This window comes from Macaca thibetana, chromosome 2 (genome assembly GCF_024542745.1).
Source record: "Macaca thibetana thibetana isolate TM-01 chromosome 2, ASM2454274v1, whole genome shotgun sequence".
In the NCBI taxonomy this organism is placed as follows: Eukaryota; Metazoa; Chordata; class Mammalia; order Primates; family Cercopithecidae; genus Macaca; species Macaca thibetana.
In genome coordinates, this window is record NC_065579.1 from 37,146,833 (window position 1) to 37,164,951 (window position 18,119).

Consider the following 18,119-nt stretch of genomic DNA (forward strand, 5'->3'; position numbering starts at 1 on the left):
AGTTTTCTTTTTTTGTTGTGTCTCTGCCAGGTTTTGGTATCAGGTTGATGCACAACTTATAGAATGAGTTAGAGCGGAGTCCCTTCTCCTCAAGCTTTTGGAATAGTTTTAGCAGGAATGGTACCAGCTCTTCTTTCTACATCTGGTAGAATTCAGCTGTGAATCCATCTGACCCTGGGCTTTTTTGGGTTGGTAAGCTATTTATTACTGATTCAATTTCAGAACTTGTTATTGGTCTGTTCAGGGGTTCAGTTTCTTCCTGGTTCAGTCTTAGGATGGTGTATGTGTTGAAGAATTTATCCTTTTCTTCTAGATTTTCTAGTTTATGTGCATAGAGGTGTTTATAGTATTCTCTGATGGTTGTTTATATTTGTGTGGGATTAGTGGTGATATCTTCCTTATTTCTGATTGTGTCTATTTGAATCTTCTCTCTTCTTTATTAGTCTAGCTGGCGGTCTGTTTTAATTTTTTCAAAAAATCAGCTTCTGGATTTGTTGATCTTTTGAATGGTTTTTTGTGTCTCAGTCTCCTTCAGCTTAGCTCTGATTTTGGTTATTTCTCATCTTCTGTTATGTATGTCACTGCATGTGAGATGGGTCTCTTGAAGACAGCATACCAATGGGTCTTGATTCTTTATCCAGCTTGTCATTCTGTGCCTTTTAATTGGGACATTTAGCTCATTTACATTCAAGGTTAGTATTGATATGTATGGATTTGATTCTCTTATCATGATGTTAGCTGGTTATTTTGCAGTTTTTTGTGTGGTTGCTTTATAGTGTCACTGGTCTGTGTACTTTAGTCTGTTTTTGTAGTGGCTGGTAACGGTCTTTCCTTTCCATATATGGTGCTTCCTGCAGGAGCTTAGTTTGGCCAGATAATGAAATTCTGGGTTGAAATTCTTTTCTTTAAGAATGTTGAATATGCCTCCAATCTGTTCTGGCTGGTAGAGTTTCTGCCAAGAGGTCTACCATTAGTCTGATAAGCTTCCCTTTGTAGGTGGCCTGATATTTCTTTCTGGCTGCCCTTAACATTTTTTTCCTTAATTTTGACCTTGGAGAATTTGATGATTATGTATCCTGGGAATGATCTTGTGAAGTATCTTACTAGGGTTCTCTGCATTTCCTGAATTTGAATGTTAGCCTCTCTAGCTAGGTTGGGAAAGTTCTCATGGGTGATATCCTGAAATATGTTTTCCAGGTTGGTTGCATTCTCCCCATCTTTTCAGGGGACACCAGTGAGTTGTAGATTTGGCATCTTTACATAATCCCATATATCTTGGGGATTTTATTCATTCCTTTTCCTTCTTTTTTTCTCTATTCTTACCTGTCTTATTTCAGAAAGACAAGCCAGTCTTCAAACTCTGAGATTCTTTCCTCTGCTTGGTCTATTTTGCTGTTAATGCTTGTGATTGCATTATAAAATTCTTCTAGTGTGTTTTTCAGCTCTAACAGGTTGGTTATATTTCTTTCTATACTGTCTATTTTGTCTGTCAGTGACTGTCTTATTTCAGAAAGCCAGTCTTCAAGCTCTGAGATTTCTTTCCTCTGCTTGGTCTGTTTTGCTATTGATACTTGTGATTGCATTATGAAATTCTTGTAGTGTGCTTTTCAGCTCTATCAGGTTGCTTTACATTCCTTTCTATACTGCTGATTTTGTCTGTCAGTTCCTGCATTGTTTTATCATGATTCTTAGCTTCCTTGGATTGGGTTTCAATATACTCTTGTAGCTCAATGATCTTTGCTCCTATCCATGCTCTGAATTATATTTCTGTCATTTTAGCCCTCTTAGCCCAGTTCTGAACCCTTACTGGAGAAGTGATATGGTTGTTTGGAGGAAGGAAGATACTCTGGCTTTTTGAGTTCTTGGAGTTCTTGCACTATTTCTTTCTCATCTTTGTGGGCTTACGTTCCTTCAATCTTTGAAGTTGCTGACCCTTGGATGAGTTTTTTTTTTTCTTTTATCATATTTGATGTCCTTGAGAATTTGATTGTAGTATAAGGTGGATTCAGCCAACTGGCTTTGTCTCTGGAAGATTTTAGGGGACCATTGCTCAGCTCCCAACTCCTAGACTATGTGGTGTAACTCTGAGGGGTTTGTATTGGGCCCTAACTTTTTTCTCTGGCTCCTTGAAGTTAGGAATCCACTGCATTGGGGGTTCAGGGTGCTCCTGGACTGCTGGTCACTACACCCCAATGGGTGGTGTCAGCCAAAGCATTTCATAGTGCGATGACAGTGGGATTCATCCTTGCTTGCATGTGCCGGCAGCAGTGGTAGCAGCAGTGCAGTGGGGGACACACTGGTCAGCTATGGCAGGGTTCTAGTGGGTGCCAGGGTGCTTGCCTCCCTGAAGGTGTTCACCACAGTGGAGGAGGGAACACAGCTGGAAGGTGAGCGGGGGCCCCTGCTGGCAACTGCACAGTGGCACTGGTGGTGGTGTTGGCTTGGGGGCAGGGCACTGGCGGTTGCAGGTCTGTGTGCCTTCTCTGTGTACTGCAAACAGGAGTGGTTGCTCTGTGCAGGGGAGGATCTGCTATTCTCTGTGCCTAGTTTCACTCCTGCGGCAGTGTTGATGCAAGAAAGGGGCACTGGCAGAGGCGAGACTGGCTGGTTTTGTGCCCACCAAGGTTCTGTCTGCAGTGGTGGTCAGTGGGGACATGGGGGATGAACTGCACTCCCGCCACAGCAGTGGCAAGGTGGATACATGTACACTTGCCTCTTGGTGGGGCAAGAAAAGCAAAACCTGCTGGCGTAGGCACATGCCAGCAAAGCCATGTGGGGAGTTGCTGTGGGCCCAGAGAAGCTGCAGTATGGGGACAGAATGTACAGGTTGGTGCATAGCCATGGGGGCCACTCCTCTGGAGCTCTCTGCTGGTCAGGCATAGTCTGCTAGCACAGAAGCTATGATGCAGTCCCCCAGGCCACCCAAGGCTGCCCTGTAAGCATGTGTGGCCACACTGGGGCCCTGGGAGAGGCCACCAGCAGGCCAAAGGGTGTTCAGGTGAGACTGGCCCCATATGATGGGCAAGACCACTCTGCACAGTTCGAGTCCAACAGTTGCCTTAGAGCTAAAGTCTCCTATGGGAGCCAGTTAAGCCTAAGGGGATGGCTATCCCTGGCCATGCCCCACCACCCCACCACAGATACTCCCGCACCAAACTCTCTGGGCTCCATATCAGCTGGCTTGCTGCTCCTATCATTTCTCTAAGTGGCTCACCCTGTCAACTTGAGTGTTCATGGTGGTCAAGGGGTCCCCTCCTGCTAGGGTTCCAGAGGCCTGTGGGAAAAGGGGGTTGCTTCTTGCTAGTTCAGCTCATCTGTTTTTCCAGAGTTGTTTGGGCCAGCAATGAGTCCAGGTGCCTAGTAGTCGTCTCGTGTACAGTTCCCAGCTTCCTCCCCCTTCATCTCAGCTTCTGTGTCTTCTCTCCACTCTCAGTGTCCGCCTCTGAAGATCTGTTAGGAGCACACCAGTTGTCTCAGTCCCTCATTGGCAGCTTTTCCTCCTGGCTGTGTCTAGTCAGCCATCTTGTCCTCCCCCTGCTTTTTTTTTATTTATTTATTTTTTTTCTCCCTCTTTGTCTTCAATTTTTAAAAACCTTGGTCAAAGAACTATTTAGGCTAAGTTTGAGAACTCCCTAGTCAGTTCCCATGCTGTCAGCGGACCTTATGAAATCATTTAAAGTTTTTATGATTCTGCAGGTGTGTCTTGTCTAACATGTGATAGAGGGCCAAAAGGCCACACTCTGAAAATTTAAGGAAGGGTGTGTGTGTGGGTGCGGGTGTGGTGTTTTGAGGGTTGACTTTTCTCTTGGTTGTGGTATGTTAGGAGTAATGGCTATTACATACTGATGTGCTTGATGTGCTTTGTCTTTACGGGTTATAGCAGTGTAGACACGAGTCTACTTTTTTTTTTTTTTTTTTTTTTTTTTTTTGAGACGGAGTCTCCCTCTGTCGCCCAGGCTGGAGTGCAGTGGCCGGATCTCAGCTCACTGCAAGCTCCGCCTCCCGGGTTCGGGCCATTCTCCTGTCTCAGCCTCCTGAGTAGCTGGGACTACAGGCGCCCGCCACCTCGCCCGGCTAGTTTTTTGTATTTTTTAGTAGAGACGGGGTTTCACTGTGTTAGCCAGGATGGTCTCGATCTCCTGACCTAGTGATCCGCCCGTCTCGGCCTCCCAAAGTGCTGGGATTACAGGCTTGAGCCACCGCGCCCGGCCACGAGTCTACTTTTGGGATAATCTGTTTCCCTTTTTCTTCTGTCTTTGCTAAAAGCTATTGCTCATTTCTACTGATCATTGTAGTTACCCCTTCTACCTACCATACTTTCTAATTTTGCATCTTCTGGTGGATTGTGGGCTAGGAAATATGAATAGTTAAGACTGTTCAACTTGTTTTAATCAACTTGTTTTAATCAAATAGATGAGTCCTGGTGATCTTTATCAAAGCAAAATAGGTAGACTTAGGGTCAGCCTCTTGTCTTTTCTTTTTTAAAATGTTCTTTTCTTGCTGGTAAAAGCAGTAGCCATTGGAGAAATTTTAGAAAAGACAAACTATGAAGCAAAAAATAATCATAATACCTTGAATCAGAGTTAATCTGTATTAACATTTGGTGTATTTCCTTTAAGCTATGTAAATAAACTTCAGTAAAAATCCTTCCCAAAATTGGGATTTTAGTATAGTATACTTTTTATATCCATATGTTTTTTAAGTGGTAAGCATTTTGCATGTTAACTGTTTTAATACAGCTTAATGTTTGCATATTTTATTATGTACTTTCATTCATTATATTCGTTCACAATTTATTTATAAACATTTAGATTTTTTCCAGTTTGTCCAGTTTTTATAAAAGAACAAATCCCTATTGACAATTTCTGTGTTTTTTTTGAGACTGAGTCTCACTCAGGTTGGAGTGCAGTGATGCCGTCTCGGCTCACTGCAACCTCCATCTTCCAGGTTTGAGCGGTTCTTGTGCCACAGCCTCCCGAGTGGCTGGGATTTCTGGCACCTGCCACCAGGTCTAGCGAATTTTTGTATTTTTAGTAGAGATGGGGTTTTGCCGTGTTGGCCAGGCTGGTCTCAAACTCCTGACCTCAAGTGATCTGCCTGCCTTGGCCTCCCAAAGTGCTGAAATTATAGATGGGAGCTGCTCTACCTGGCTCTACATTTATTTATTTATTTATTTATTTATTTATTTATTTATTTATTTTGAGATGGAGTCTCGCTGTGTCTCCCAGGCTGGAGTGCTGTGGCGTGATCTCGGCTCACTGCAAGCTCCGCCTCCCGGGTTCACGCCATTCTCCCGCCTCAGCCTCCCAAGTAGCTGGGACTACAGGCACCCGCCACCACGCCCAGCTAGTTTTTTGTATTTTTAGTAGAGACGGGGTTTCACCATGTTAGCCAGGATAGTCTCGATCTCCTGACCTCGTGATCCACCCGCCTCGGCCTCCCAAAGTGCTGGGATTACAGGCTTGAGCCACCGTGCCCGGCCTACATTTATTTTTTTTTTACATGAATTTCTAAAAGTAGTGTTTACTAAGTCAAGGTTAAGAATATTTATGAGTGTTTTAATATACACTCCCACATTGCTTTCTGGAAATCATGTGCTTTGTATTTCAACACTTTATGGGTCTTTGATTCCAAATAACTTACCCACACAAGTCTTATTTTATAAGATCTTTCCTAATTTGATAGATGTAAAATGCCGTTGGATGTTTTCCTCTGATTACTAGTGAAATTAAGTCTTTTTTCATGTTTATTGGACATTTATATTTTTGTGGGAATCATTCTTGTCCTTGAGTTATTTTTCTGTTGAGAGCTTAATACTTTTTACAAATTTGTAAGAGTTTTTTGTATACTAAAAGTTAAAAGCCCTTTGATTTTTTGTAAATATTTTTCTGTTTATTTACCTTTTAATTTTGTTAATTGGATTTTTTTTAAATAGAAGTTTTACATGGTTAAATGTATCATTTTAAAATTACTTTTTCATTAGTTTTAAGCTCAGAAAGTTTCCTTTCATCCAGAAATTCAGTTACATCATTCACTTACATCTTTTTTTAAAAAACTAGACTTTTCCATTTTATTGCCTGTATTTACCCATTCTTCCAGTTTGAACTTTAGAATGACTTTTTCAAGTTCTCTTACAAAAATAAATTCCACTATAATTTTTTATTGGAATTGCATTAACTCCTCATTCTTATAAGTAGTTTATTTCTAGTACTTTTAAGAAACTTACTGTTCTAGATGGTGTTTGTTTACTCCCTCCTGTTCCCTGTTTTCCCTCTCCCTTCCTACTTATCAGTCGATGAAATTCTAGCTGGTTATTAAAAGAACTACTTCTGGATACTTGTGGAGGTGAAGGCTTGGCAGAAAATAGATGTCTTTGGTATCAAATCATTGAAAAGTGGGTTAGGATAACTTCCTTACCATGGTTGGTGGAACTTGTTTCTCTGAAGTTGGGCAAATGGTAAAGCAGGCACAGGCCTCCTTTTTTTTCCCTGTCTGACATTACTATTCTGTACTTTATTGTAGAGAAATTATTCTTAAAGTCTTCTAGATTTTTTATGAAGTATTGTTGGTTTCCAGGGCTCTCAAAACTTTATATTTCTTATTTTCATGAGATTTTTTTTTATGAAAAGGGTTGAGTAGAATAATCAGACAGAGAGAGACAGTTTCGGCTGGGTGCGCTGGCTCACACCTGTAATCCCAGCACTTTGGGAGGCCGAGGCAGATGGATCATGAGGTCAGGAGTTCAAGACCAGCCTGGCCAAGATGGGGAAACCCCGTCTCTACTAAAAATACAAAAATGTGCCAGGTGTGGTGGCATGCACCTGTAATCCCAGCTACTCGGGAGACTGAGACAGAGAATTGTTTAAACTTGGGAGGCAGAGGTTGCAGTGAGCCGAGATTGTGCTACCGCACTCCAGCCTGGGTGACAGAGCGAGACTCCATCTCAAAAAGAACAAAAAATAAAGAAAGAGTTTTCATCTAAATCTAGAAATTCTAAAAACTAGTTGTTTGTTCACTATTTTTTGGCAATGTTAAGAATTATTAAATAACTAGGTATTTGACTTCTTAAGAAGTGGGGTAACCATATATATGCATTTGAGAACTTGAATTTACAAATAAATACAGAGATTATTTTATATTTTTATACCTCAGGGATGTTGTTTCAATGCTAATGAAAAATACTACCACTTTTTTGCTTTTAGGTTGGAATGTTGCATCAGCAGGTAGAAGAACATGAAAAAATCAAGCAAGAGATGACCATGGAGTATAAGCAGGAGTTGAAGAAACTACATGAAGAAGTGAGATTTTAGTTTTGTTAAATGTCGTATATGTAGTTCTCTCTCTTTCACCCTTGAGAACTTTGTTAACGAAAGCCACTTTCTACTTTGTGAAGTGGGAAATATATAGTGCATGGAAGATACAGGAGTGGGAATCCATTTCTCTGTTCTTTAATCCAGGTAAAGAGGTTTGCCTAATTGTAGGTTTGATGCTACCTAGAAGAGATGGTAAAATATGTTTCTTGGTTGAGTACCTGAAAGAAGTTAGGGCTGTTTTTGTGTAATACTGTGAAATACTTGATACCAAAAATTACATTTAATATTTTAATTTTTATCAGTTACTAGATTATAAACAATGGAGGATCCAAAATTTAAGAAGCATTTTGGGATAAATAAGTAAGAAAATTCTGTCCATTAACTCAATTTTATTCTTCAGATTTGGAAAAAACTGCTTTTATTCTGATTTAATTGCAAAGTATTCTTCTCCTGCATCCTAAATATCAGTGCTCTGCAAGAGCATAGCTTTGAGAATCACAGACCTGGAGGAAAGAAAAAGAGTTTTAATTTGCTGCTTTTATTGTGGGGCTAGGTGGTAGGGTCTTTAAGTGCAAGGCTATTGTAATCAAAAACTTTTGTTTAAAATTTTTAAAAAATTTTTTCTTTGTATTTCTTTACTAATGTTTGTTTTACATATTTAATTTTTAGTTTCCTTTTGTGTTTTAGTTTGGAAATCTAACATGTTCTCAGTAATACTGGTTAGCACTGCTCTTGTTTTCATAATACAAATTTTTCTCACCACTACTCTTTTCAAATTCTTAAACTTTAAGTATAGAAATAACTGTTTCTACAGTTAGGCATACTGAAGAGAAGCTACGAAAAGCTTCAGAAAAAGCAAATGAGGGAATTCAGAGGAAATACCAAAAATCACAGGGAAGATCGGTCTGAAATTGAGAGGTTAACTGCAAAAATAGAGGTATGTTCATAGTAATAATTTGTTCATAGTGATTGTCAGCCTTCATGTAGGAAAATGCTGTTTCTAATGGCACTATTTTCTTTTTTTTTTTTTTAATGGCACTATTTTCTGAAACCAATTTTCTACCATCTTTAGGACTGCCACTAAGCTATTTCAAAGGTGAGAGGGTGATCCACCATACATCCTATCATCATCTGGTTCCCTATGGTTAACAGGATTACTGGCCATCAATAATTCTCAACAGGGCACTACCACCCTTGGGGAGCATTTGCAAATGTATGGAGGCCTTTTTTTTTTTTTTGGTTGTCAAAATGACTGAGCATAATAAAACTGGCATTTAGGGGACAGGGACCAGGGATACTAAATATGCCTAAGATTGTTCCACACAGGAAGGATTATTGTACCTCAAATGCCAGTATCTCTCCCATTGGGAAACATTGACCACTAGTTACAGACAGTCCTCTGTGGGCATTGTTCTTGTCTTATATATCATTGTATCTCAAGCACCTAATAAAGTGGGGGCTTAGTAAATGTGGAAAGTACATAGCACTTTTTGTACAAAGTAATCTCTGTATCAGATTATTCTCAATTCCCATTTAGATGTAGTAAGGCATTCACTTCCTTCTCTGCTGACTTTGTTTTTATTAAGACTGAATAACTACATGATTGATGTATATATTGAGAACTTAAGGGGAGGTGGTGAGCTAATAGTACCAAGAGTAGATGAAGGAGCAGCACAAAGTTGTCACTCTCTTCCTTTGTCCTTGCCATTAGTTTTTCAGTGGACATAAGAATTCCCAGGGTGCTTTTAGGCTCTCAGAAATGCTGATCCAGCAGTATGGCATAGGACCTAGGATGGCATAGGACCTACAATCTGCATTGTATCCAGCTCCCCTAGCTTATTCTGATTTGAGAAACATTGTTCAACATCTTTGTGTGATCACTTATAAGTTTTTACTCTCAGTGACCTGTCACCTACAAATGCCAGTATATTATTGTTACTTAAAATTATAATTTCTGTGTTTAATATTCCTTTATATCTCAAATTTTTTTACATTTGAAGAGCTTAGAATCAGAAGACTGCAGATACTGCTTCCCTTCCACCCTTTTCAGCAATACCTTTTCCCCCCAAACCCTATATCCTTCTTGCTTCACATTGCCACTTCCTGACTATTTTCTTTCCTTGCTACCTCAAAAACCCCATCTTTGATTTTCATGTTACCAGCCTATGCTGCCAGCCAATGTACATAACAACCAAAGTAGTCATCTTCTGATCTCTGGGTTATTTCCTTGGCTCATTGATTTCAGCACCCAGCTCACTGTCAGTTCTCTTCAACATTACTCTTACCATAACTTTGAGGATCTCAGGATCTGGAGGGATGATGCTTATAATACTCTGACCTTACAGTTTCTTGTCTTTCTTTCCTCCACAGATGGTTTGATTATGTCTCTGTCTCATCTACTTATTCCCATTGCCATTCCTCAGCTCTTGTCATTACCAATATATGCCACCCCTCTAGAATCTCATTTTCAAGCATTTAATTATCAGACTACCAATCCCTATCTTTTCAGCTAACTCTCTCTAGTCCTTTGCCTCTCAGTAATCATTATCCATCCCTTAAAATGATTGAATTCTGCCGCCTTTTTACTGCTCCATTATCTACTTAGTGTTCTCACTTATTGGTCTTTAGCCAGCTTTTAAATTCTGTGATTACATTTTTAACTTTCCCTTTCATCTCGTGTGCTCCTCTCTTGCTTCCTCATATTTGCTTGGCAGAATCACAGATCTGCTTAAGTCCACCTTTCTGCCCACTCTCTACCTGTCATGTATCGCTGAACATGGCTGGAGAAAACCCTAACTATACTGTCTGATCTCACTTTAAATTCATGGTCCCTAACCTCAAATGGGTCCTAATGCTACCTGGAATCGTACTGTATTTCCTCTCATCTCCTACTTTCCACAATGAGTATTTCAGACTTCTGCTTTTCTCCTCAAACTCTCAACACCTATCCCCACATCCTCACCTTTGGGTTATATCTTTATAACCCAAAGATATATAGACTTCCAGCTCTGTGTATAGACTTCCAGCTCTGTGTCCACCCACCTATCTGCATCTGTGCCCATGTACCCTGCCTTCTTTCCTGGAGGAACTACCCATGCCCTCCCCCTTTTCTACCCAAGGCATTACTCTAGTAGTTCAACTTCTCTTTTTCTGCATTAATTTTTTCTCTCTACTGGATATTTTTTACCAGCATCCAAATTTCCTTCCTCTTAAATATCCTCTCTTGACCTGTCTCTTCCTCCTCTGCCCCATTTTATTTCTTTCATTTTATAACTAAAAAATTACCTCTGTTATCTATACTTGTCTCCAGTTTCTCTTGTCTCATTTTTCTTATACCCACTCAAGGCTTTTGTCCCCTCACACTGCAGAAGCTGTTCACATAGAGGTCACCAGTGACTTACACATTCCCAGAGCCTGTGGGCTGGTCCTCATCTTCCTCATCCTACCTACAGCTTTGTAGGAGAGCTGGTCTCTCCCACCTCCTTACCCTCTTTCTTGACTTGGCTTGAGAAAAACCACATTTCTCTCATTTTTCTCCTTGTTCATCACTCCTCAGTCTCCGTTACTCCTTAACCTAGGATCATGTCATTGGACCTTCCCTTTTTTTTTTTCCTGTCTACGCTCACTCCCCTATTGGTCCCATTGAATTTCATAGCTTTAACACTGTGTATATGTTGACAATTCAAAATTTATATATCTAGCCGAGACCTTGCCTCTTCATGACAGAATAACTTTCAACTGCCTGTTTCCTATCTCCACTATGATGTGTGAAATGTGTCAGACTTAACATGTCCAAGCTAAAGGTCCTGTCTTTCTCTTCCTCATCTCCCCAACACTGATTCATGTTTTAGTTGATAGCAACTCAGTTTGCTCGACCTAAAAACCTCACAGTCATCTTAGACTTCTCTTTTCTCAGCACAATAGCCAGAATGATTCTGTAAATCAAATTATATCACTTCCTATACAAAAACCTTCCAGCAGCTTCAGGAAGGGGATTATCAAACACCGGGTCCTATTGTGGGGAGCAGGGGGAGGAGAGATAGCATTAGGAGATATACCTAATGTAAATGATGAATTAATGGGTGCAGCACACCAACATGGCACATGTATACATATGTAACAAACCTGCACGTTGTGCACATGTTCCTTAGAACTTAAAGTATTAAAAAGAAAAAAAAACCTAAGTTATCCTAATGGCCTACGTGGTCTCATTCTCATACCTTGTCTTCTCCTATTTTTGCTTTCATTCACTTTGTTCCAGCCACACTAGTCTCCTTTCTCACCCTTAAACACACCAGGATGCTCTTATTTCAAGGCTGTTCTTTCCACCCAGAATATTGTAACTTCACCCTCATCTCCCTAAGTGTTTACTTAAATGTTTTTCACTCAGTCTGGCCATCCCTTTTAAAAATTACAACCCCAACTCTGAAGACTTCATGCTCTGTTTTCTCCAAATCATGTATTACCGTCTGCTATACCATACAAGAAATGTGTCATCTGTTGCCCCCAGTTGAGTGGGACTAGGGTTTTTGTTTGTTTTGTTAAGTATTGTATCCCTGACACCAAAAGCAGTACCTGGCATATATAGTAGAATGATTGAATGAATGAATGAATGAATGAATGAATGAATGAATATCAGAAATTTGGTTAACAACAGTTATCTTAAGGAGCCTGAGACTTCTGGAGTTGAGGATCCTGGAAGACAGTGATAGAAAGATTGAGTTTCCTTTCCCTTTAATTTGCCCCATTTTCATAAATATTGAAATCATTTTCTTGATCATGCAATTTGATGTTACTATTGATCCATCATTAATTTTGAACTGTTCGGCTTTGGGTTACAAATATCTGTTAAAATTTAGTACAGATTTTCTTTGTTATTCAAGCCTTTGCAGTTCCTCTGTTGAGATAATAAAAATTTGGACATCAAAGGATATTGTATTGTCTGAATCTACTTGGTTCTTGAGTTTTAGATACTGAGAAGTAAGATTTGGGTTACCAAAGGACTTATCTGAAAATTTAATCTGTTCAATTCCTGGGTCTGGATATCAAGAATTTGGATAGCGAGGGATATCTGTAATCATACTTTAAAATTTTAGTTATCTTAGCGTCAGTTTTCTGAAAATTCACTAGAAAATTATAACAACCCTTAGGTGGCAGCAAATCAATGAAAAACATCTGAATCCAGTGCTTAGCATCTGCGTTTCATACTCCTCACCATTAGGGTGTTAAATTTAGAAAGACAGATATCCAGAGGCACAGTATGTGAGGAATTTAGTGTTACTCTCTAGCTCTGTTAGCTAAGTGAGTAATGGGTCTCCTGCTGTGGAGAAAGGTGCGAGCGTACCCAGGGACATGGGGAGAAATTAAAGTAAAAGGGAGTCTGGGAAGTAGTGACAGTGAGGAGAAGCACTCAGAAATTAAGTACTCTAATTGCTTCCTCAGGAATTCCGTCAGAAATCGCTGGACTGGGAGAAGCAACGCTTGATTTATCAGCAACAGGTATCTTCACTGGAGGCACAAAGGAAGGCTCTGGCTGAACAATCAGAGATAATTCAGGTAGGCCTAAGACTTTTTAAAATAATGAGAAGCAGATAGGTTTTGATCAAGTTTGAACTACCTTAATGCAGTGTCCTGGTACCATTTAGCCTCTTTCAGCTTCTCTCCACGAACCCTGCTCTCTTTCTTGTTTAGGTAGCCTCTCCTCCTCAGCATCTAGACCCAGCTCCTCCTTCCCTCCTGCCCTCACACATGCGTGTATTCACTCTCCTGTCCAGGCTCATGTCTTTGTGCCGGCTTGCCGCTTTGCCTCCTTGCTTGTTTCTGACTTGCTCACCCACTCTCTGTCATTGTCTTGCTTACTGAGGCTCTATGCTTGCATCCATGTTCACTGTCCTCATCTTGGTCCCTGGCTTTGTCGCCCTCTCTTCCTCTCCTCTCTTTCTTCCTTACCACAATCCCATTCCTCCCTCTGTCTCCTTTTCCATGTCTTTCTGTCTCTTGTTAGGTCTCTCAGCTCTACTATAGTCCGTGCCTTGCACCATCCCTATGGTCACTGGGGTGTCTTGGCCGAGGTGCCTCAGCTGGGGAGCTTCAGTTTGTTTGCCCGTGCGGACAGATGTGGAGAGAGTCACATGGCAATGGTGTGCACACTAACTAAAAGTGGTGTCTTTGTGGTAACAAAAATACTTATTTTAGAACACTGATAGAAACTTTTCTCTTAATGGCTTAAGCAAAACCAAAAACCAGACACCTACTTTAGGAATATGTCTTGTAAGAACCTACTCAGCTCATTCCTTTTTCAGTTAGAATCAAGAACATAAAGGAAACTAAAAAAAGTTGCGATCATCTGTTATGTGCTAGACATTGACCCAGTGCTTCTAGACAATTTTTGTGTGTGTTCTCTGTTTAATATTATGATAATCTGTCAAGGTTGGTAGTTATCTTAGTTTTATAGAATGAGGCAACAGACTGGGTAAGTTGAAATAGCTAGAAGGGAGGTTTTTTTGTTTTTTGCTTTTTTTGGCTTTTTGGATTTTTTAAAATAATCTGCATTTATATGCTGTTTTAAGTCTCAATAATGCATTAACTTTTTGTTCGTCTCCCTGAAATATCAGCTGTCTGATAAACTACCGACAGTGGCTCTGCTGTGAGTAACTTCATTCAAAATGATAGGAAAAGTTCACAACAACTGCAAGGAAGAAATTTATTTTTTAGGCCACAGCAAGCTACGCAGCCAGACAGACCAGTGAAATCATGAGATGTCTAGACCAGTTTTTTTATTTGAATGCCAAAGCACTATACAGACCTAATAACTATAAGGTATTGTTTTATATATAATACATGTTTTTTTTTTCTTAACAACAACAAAAAAATTTGTTGGTTTTCGTGAGATGAGGTCTCGCTACATTGCTCAGGCTGATCTCAAATTCCTGGGCTCCAGCTATCCTCCCACCTTGGCCTCCTAAGTGCTAGGATTACAGGTGTGAGCTACCACACTTGACCAAGATATTGTTATATTCTAGTTGTAGGGTTCAGATTGACAAAAAAACAAATTGAGTCTTAATTTTTACAGTTCTCAATTATTTATCCATGGAGTATTATTGATTATAGAGTCTCTTTTCACATTACTGTTATTCTATTCCAAATTACTGTTGTGATTATTGACTCTACATGATAAAAACTTCATTGTTAGCAAAAATGGGATTTTTACTTACTGTAATTCAGCTACGGCTAGAGTAAGAAGTCTTTCAACAGCCAACATTTGTTTTCCTACTAAGGGTGTTTGAATTATTCTTCTGATAGTTTTGTTTAACCTAAAACTATCTGATTGTTTAATAAAAATGTTACCTATAAATGTATTTATCTTTCTCCCTTGGCAAACTAAATAAAATTAAATCTTTCAATGATTCAGTATATACCAGTGCTGTATGATCATCATTTTTTTAAACGTCTAAATAAACTTATCTATATCCATTAACGAGCATTAATAGTTGTCATCTTGTAAATCTTTATTTTAATTGTGGTAAAATACACATAAAATGTTCCACCTTAACCATTTTTAAATGTATAGTATAGTAGTGTTAACTATATGTACATTGTACAACAGATCTCTAGAACTTTTTTATCTTGTCAAACTGAAACTCTATACCATTCACTACTTCTTATTTTTGGGTGGAATATTACAGAGCAAATCATAGATATCATCTTATTTCCAAACAAGTAAGGACTTAAAAAATAACTACAATATATCAGTATCACATTAATAGAATAATAACTTCTTAATATAACTTAATATCCAGTCTGTTCACATTTCCCCAGTTGTCCAAAAAACTATCTTTTTACAATCGGATGTTTGAGTCAGAATCCTGTCAAGGTTGATAGATTGCATTTGGTTGAAATGTGGGTCACCATTGAACAACAGCAGTGGAAAACCTGGGAGACTAAGTGGATATTAACCTACCCTTCATTTAAAAAAAATCTTTGTATAATTTTTTTCTTGTATGTTTTTAACATCTAAAAGTATAATTCAGAAACAACTTCTCATTCTTTGACATATATTTGCTTGAATTCATTTCTTTTAAGAAGCTATTAAAATTACATAATACATGCTTATTTTAGAAAAATGAGAAAATGCGGATAAAATGAGAAATAAATAAATCACCCATAATTCTACCGTTTAGAGATTTACCATGAATAAAATTTTGGTATAAATTTCTTCTGACTTTGTGTATGCTTACATACAGTGTGCAATACATTCATGTACTTTTGGTAGGAAAAAACTATATGCACTGTGAATGGGAAGGGAGTGGTAGTTGCAAACTTTAAAAAATACTGACAGTAGCAAAGTGTTGATAATTTTTGAAGTTGTGTGATAGGGGTTCATCTTACTCTCTCTATATTTGTGTATGCTTGAAATTTTCCATGAAGTAATAACTTTAAAATATATAGAATGCTTACTATGTGATCAGATACTATGCTAAGCAGCTAAGCACTTCACAGCTTTAAAATTTTTCCTTTTTAAATACGATATGTCAACAAATTTGTAGTCATAATGATTACATAGAAGTCCACCTTATCGTCAAACGTATGATGACATTTGTAACCAGTCCCTTACTGTAGAACGTTTAGTTTTTTACTTTTCACTTTTGTAAATAGTGCTTAGATTAACATCCTTATATAAACATTTAGGAATATTTATTTTCTTAGGAAATGGACCTTGAATTGGATTTGCTGTATAAGAGTACATTCAAATATTTTAATATACATTGCCAAAGTTTTCTCCAATGATGGATTGATAGACTTTCTTTAGTAGTATGTGAGAATATCCATTTCCTCATATTTTCCCTACATTAAGCACTATTATTTCTTTTGACTTTCCCCACTTTTAGGCTTGCCTTTGCTAATCTTATAGGTGAAAAAAAATGATATCATTGTTTTAATATATATTGTAATATGAGTGAGGTTGAGCACTTTTTTCGTCTGTTTATGGCCATCTTCATTTTTTATAAATTATTTGTGTCCTTTATTCGCCTTTCTTTTAGGATTTTTTTTTAAAATCTTATTTTATTTTCTTTTTTGAGACAGAGTCTCTGTTGTCCGGCCTGGAGTGCAGTGGCCTGATCTTGGCTGACTGCAACCTCTGCCTTGCGGGTTCAAGCAGTTCTCCTGCCTCAGACTCCTGAGTAGCTGGGATTACAGGTGCTCGCCACTACGCTCAGCTAATTTTTGTATTTTCAGTAGAGACAGGGTTTCACCTCGCTGACCAGGCTGGTCTTGAACTCCAGACCTCAAGTGATCTGCCCGTCTTGGCCTCCCAAAGTGTTAGCATCACACCTGGCCAGATGTTTATATTTTACTATTCTGAAAGAGCTCTTCATACACTTAAGTATGAAGTATAAGCCCTTTGCTATTATGTTACAGTTGTGTGTGTGTACTCAATTTACCTTAATTTTTTTATGGAAATACAATTGTTTTTTAAACAGTTAATTAGAATTACTTAATTCTATCAATTTTTTCTTCAGCGTTTCTATCTTTGATGTCATACTATAAAGTCTTACCTAAGTCAAATTTCTTCTAATGCTTTATCATTTCTTTTTAATGCATTTTATCTAAAAATTATTTTAGTGTAAAGTATTTGATAGGGATCTAAATTTGTTTTTTAAATGGTTATATAATTTACTGAGTATAACGTTTTCAGGAACAAAATGATTCTAAAATTCATATGGAATGATAAATGAATGATACTAGCCAACTTTTTTTTTTTTTTGAGGTGGATTTTCGCTCTTGTTGCCCAGGCTGGAGTGCAATGGCGCGATCTCGGCTCGCTGCAACCTCTGCCTTCCAGATTCAAACAATCCACCTCCTCAGCATCCCAAGTAGCTAGGATTACAGGCATGCACCACCATGCCCAGCTGATTTTGTGTTTTTAGTAGAGACGGGGTTTTACTATCCTAGTCAGGCTTGTCTCGAACTCGTGACCTCAAGTGATCCACCCGCCTTCGCCTCCCAAAGTGCTGGGATTATAGGTGTGAGCCACCGCGCCTGGCCACCAACATTTTTTAAAAAAGAGTAATGGGGGATGTTTGTTCTATCAAATATTAAAATGTATTTTATTTAAAAGTACAGTTGTTAAACTATAATGCTAGATGTAATAACAGAATGGAGGTTATATAGTATAAGAAAAGGATCAGTACAGTCTAAAACCAAGGTCATTTATGTTTAGAAGGCAACAAATTACCTGCTACTTTTTCTCTTGCCTACATAATGCAAAGGAAATGTTTAAGGAAAACTTAGTGAACATTAGGAACATTTGAAAAAAATTAAAATATTAAGCCAACATAAAATATAAAATATTTAGCTGATAAACAGTATGTGAAAAAAGTAGAGGTTGCTCTATATGTTTTCCTTTTGAAATGCTTAGATGAGCTGTAAGATATTCTTCAAGTTAATTTTAAATCCACTGTTAATTATATGTATATAAATGTATTTATAAGTATATATGTTATATTTTTAAAAGCATCCTTTTGCTGTCACAACTTCTGAAGAAAAAAATGACCCTAACTCAAATGTTAATCTGTTGTCTTGGTAGAAATATCAGAGTTAATTGAATTGACTTAGACTTACTGTTTAAAAGTTCGTAGTAGCATAGACACAGCAGTGATAACAGGATCTTAGTGGGAGCTGTGTTGTTAGCAGGCTCTTTAGGCTGCTCTCTAGTGGAAATGCTGCAAGGCTGTGGCCTGCACTGGCGCATTTGGAGTTGACAGTGATGGGGAGCTTAGTAAGGGATTGATGCTTACAATGGCC

General features: G+C 38.5%; 2 protein-coding genes across 16 annotated transcripts in view; one reads left to right on the forward strand and one right to left on the reverse strand.

The window, feature by feature from the left end:
• Window positions 1-18,119, reverse strand: part of ANAPC13 (anaphase promoting complex subunit 13) — a 1,014,760-nt gene that overhangs the window by 47,721 nt on the left and 948,920 nt on the right. The gene's annotated exons all lie outside the window — the stretch shown is intronic.
• CEP63 (centrosomal protein 63) overlaps window positions 1-18,119 on the forward strand; it is a 123,964-nt gene that overhangs the window by 38,904 nt on the left and 66,941 nt on the right. For all 13 annotated transcript variants that reach the window (XM_050779613.1, XM_050779604.1, XM_050779614.1 and 10 more), the window contains exons 4-6: window positions 7,203-7,298; window positions 8,128-8,250; window positions 12,756-12,869. In XM_050779613.1, the coding sequence (XP_050635570.1) occupies window positions 7,203-7,298; window positions 8,128-8,250; window positions 12,756-12,869 (333 nt within the window). The remainder of the gene's footprint in view (window positions 1-7,202; window positions 7,299-8,127; window positions 8,251-12,755; window positions 12,870-18,119) is intronic.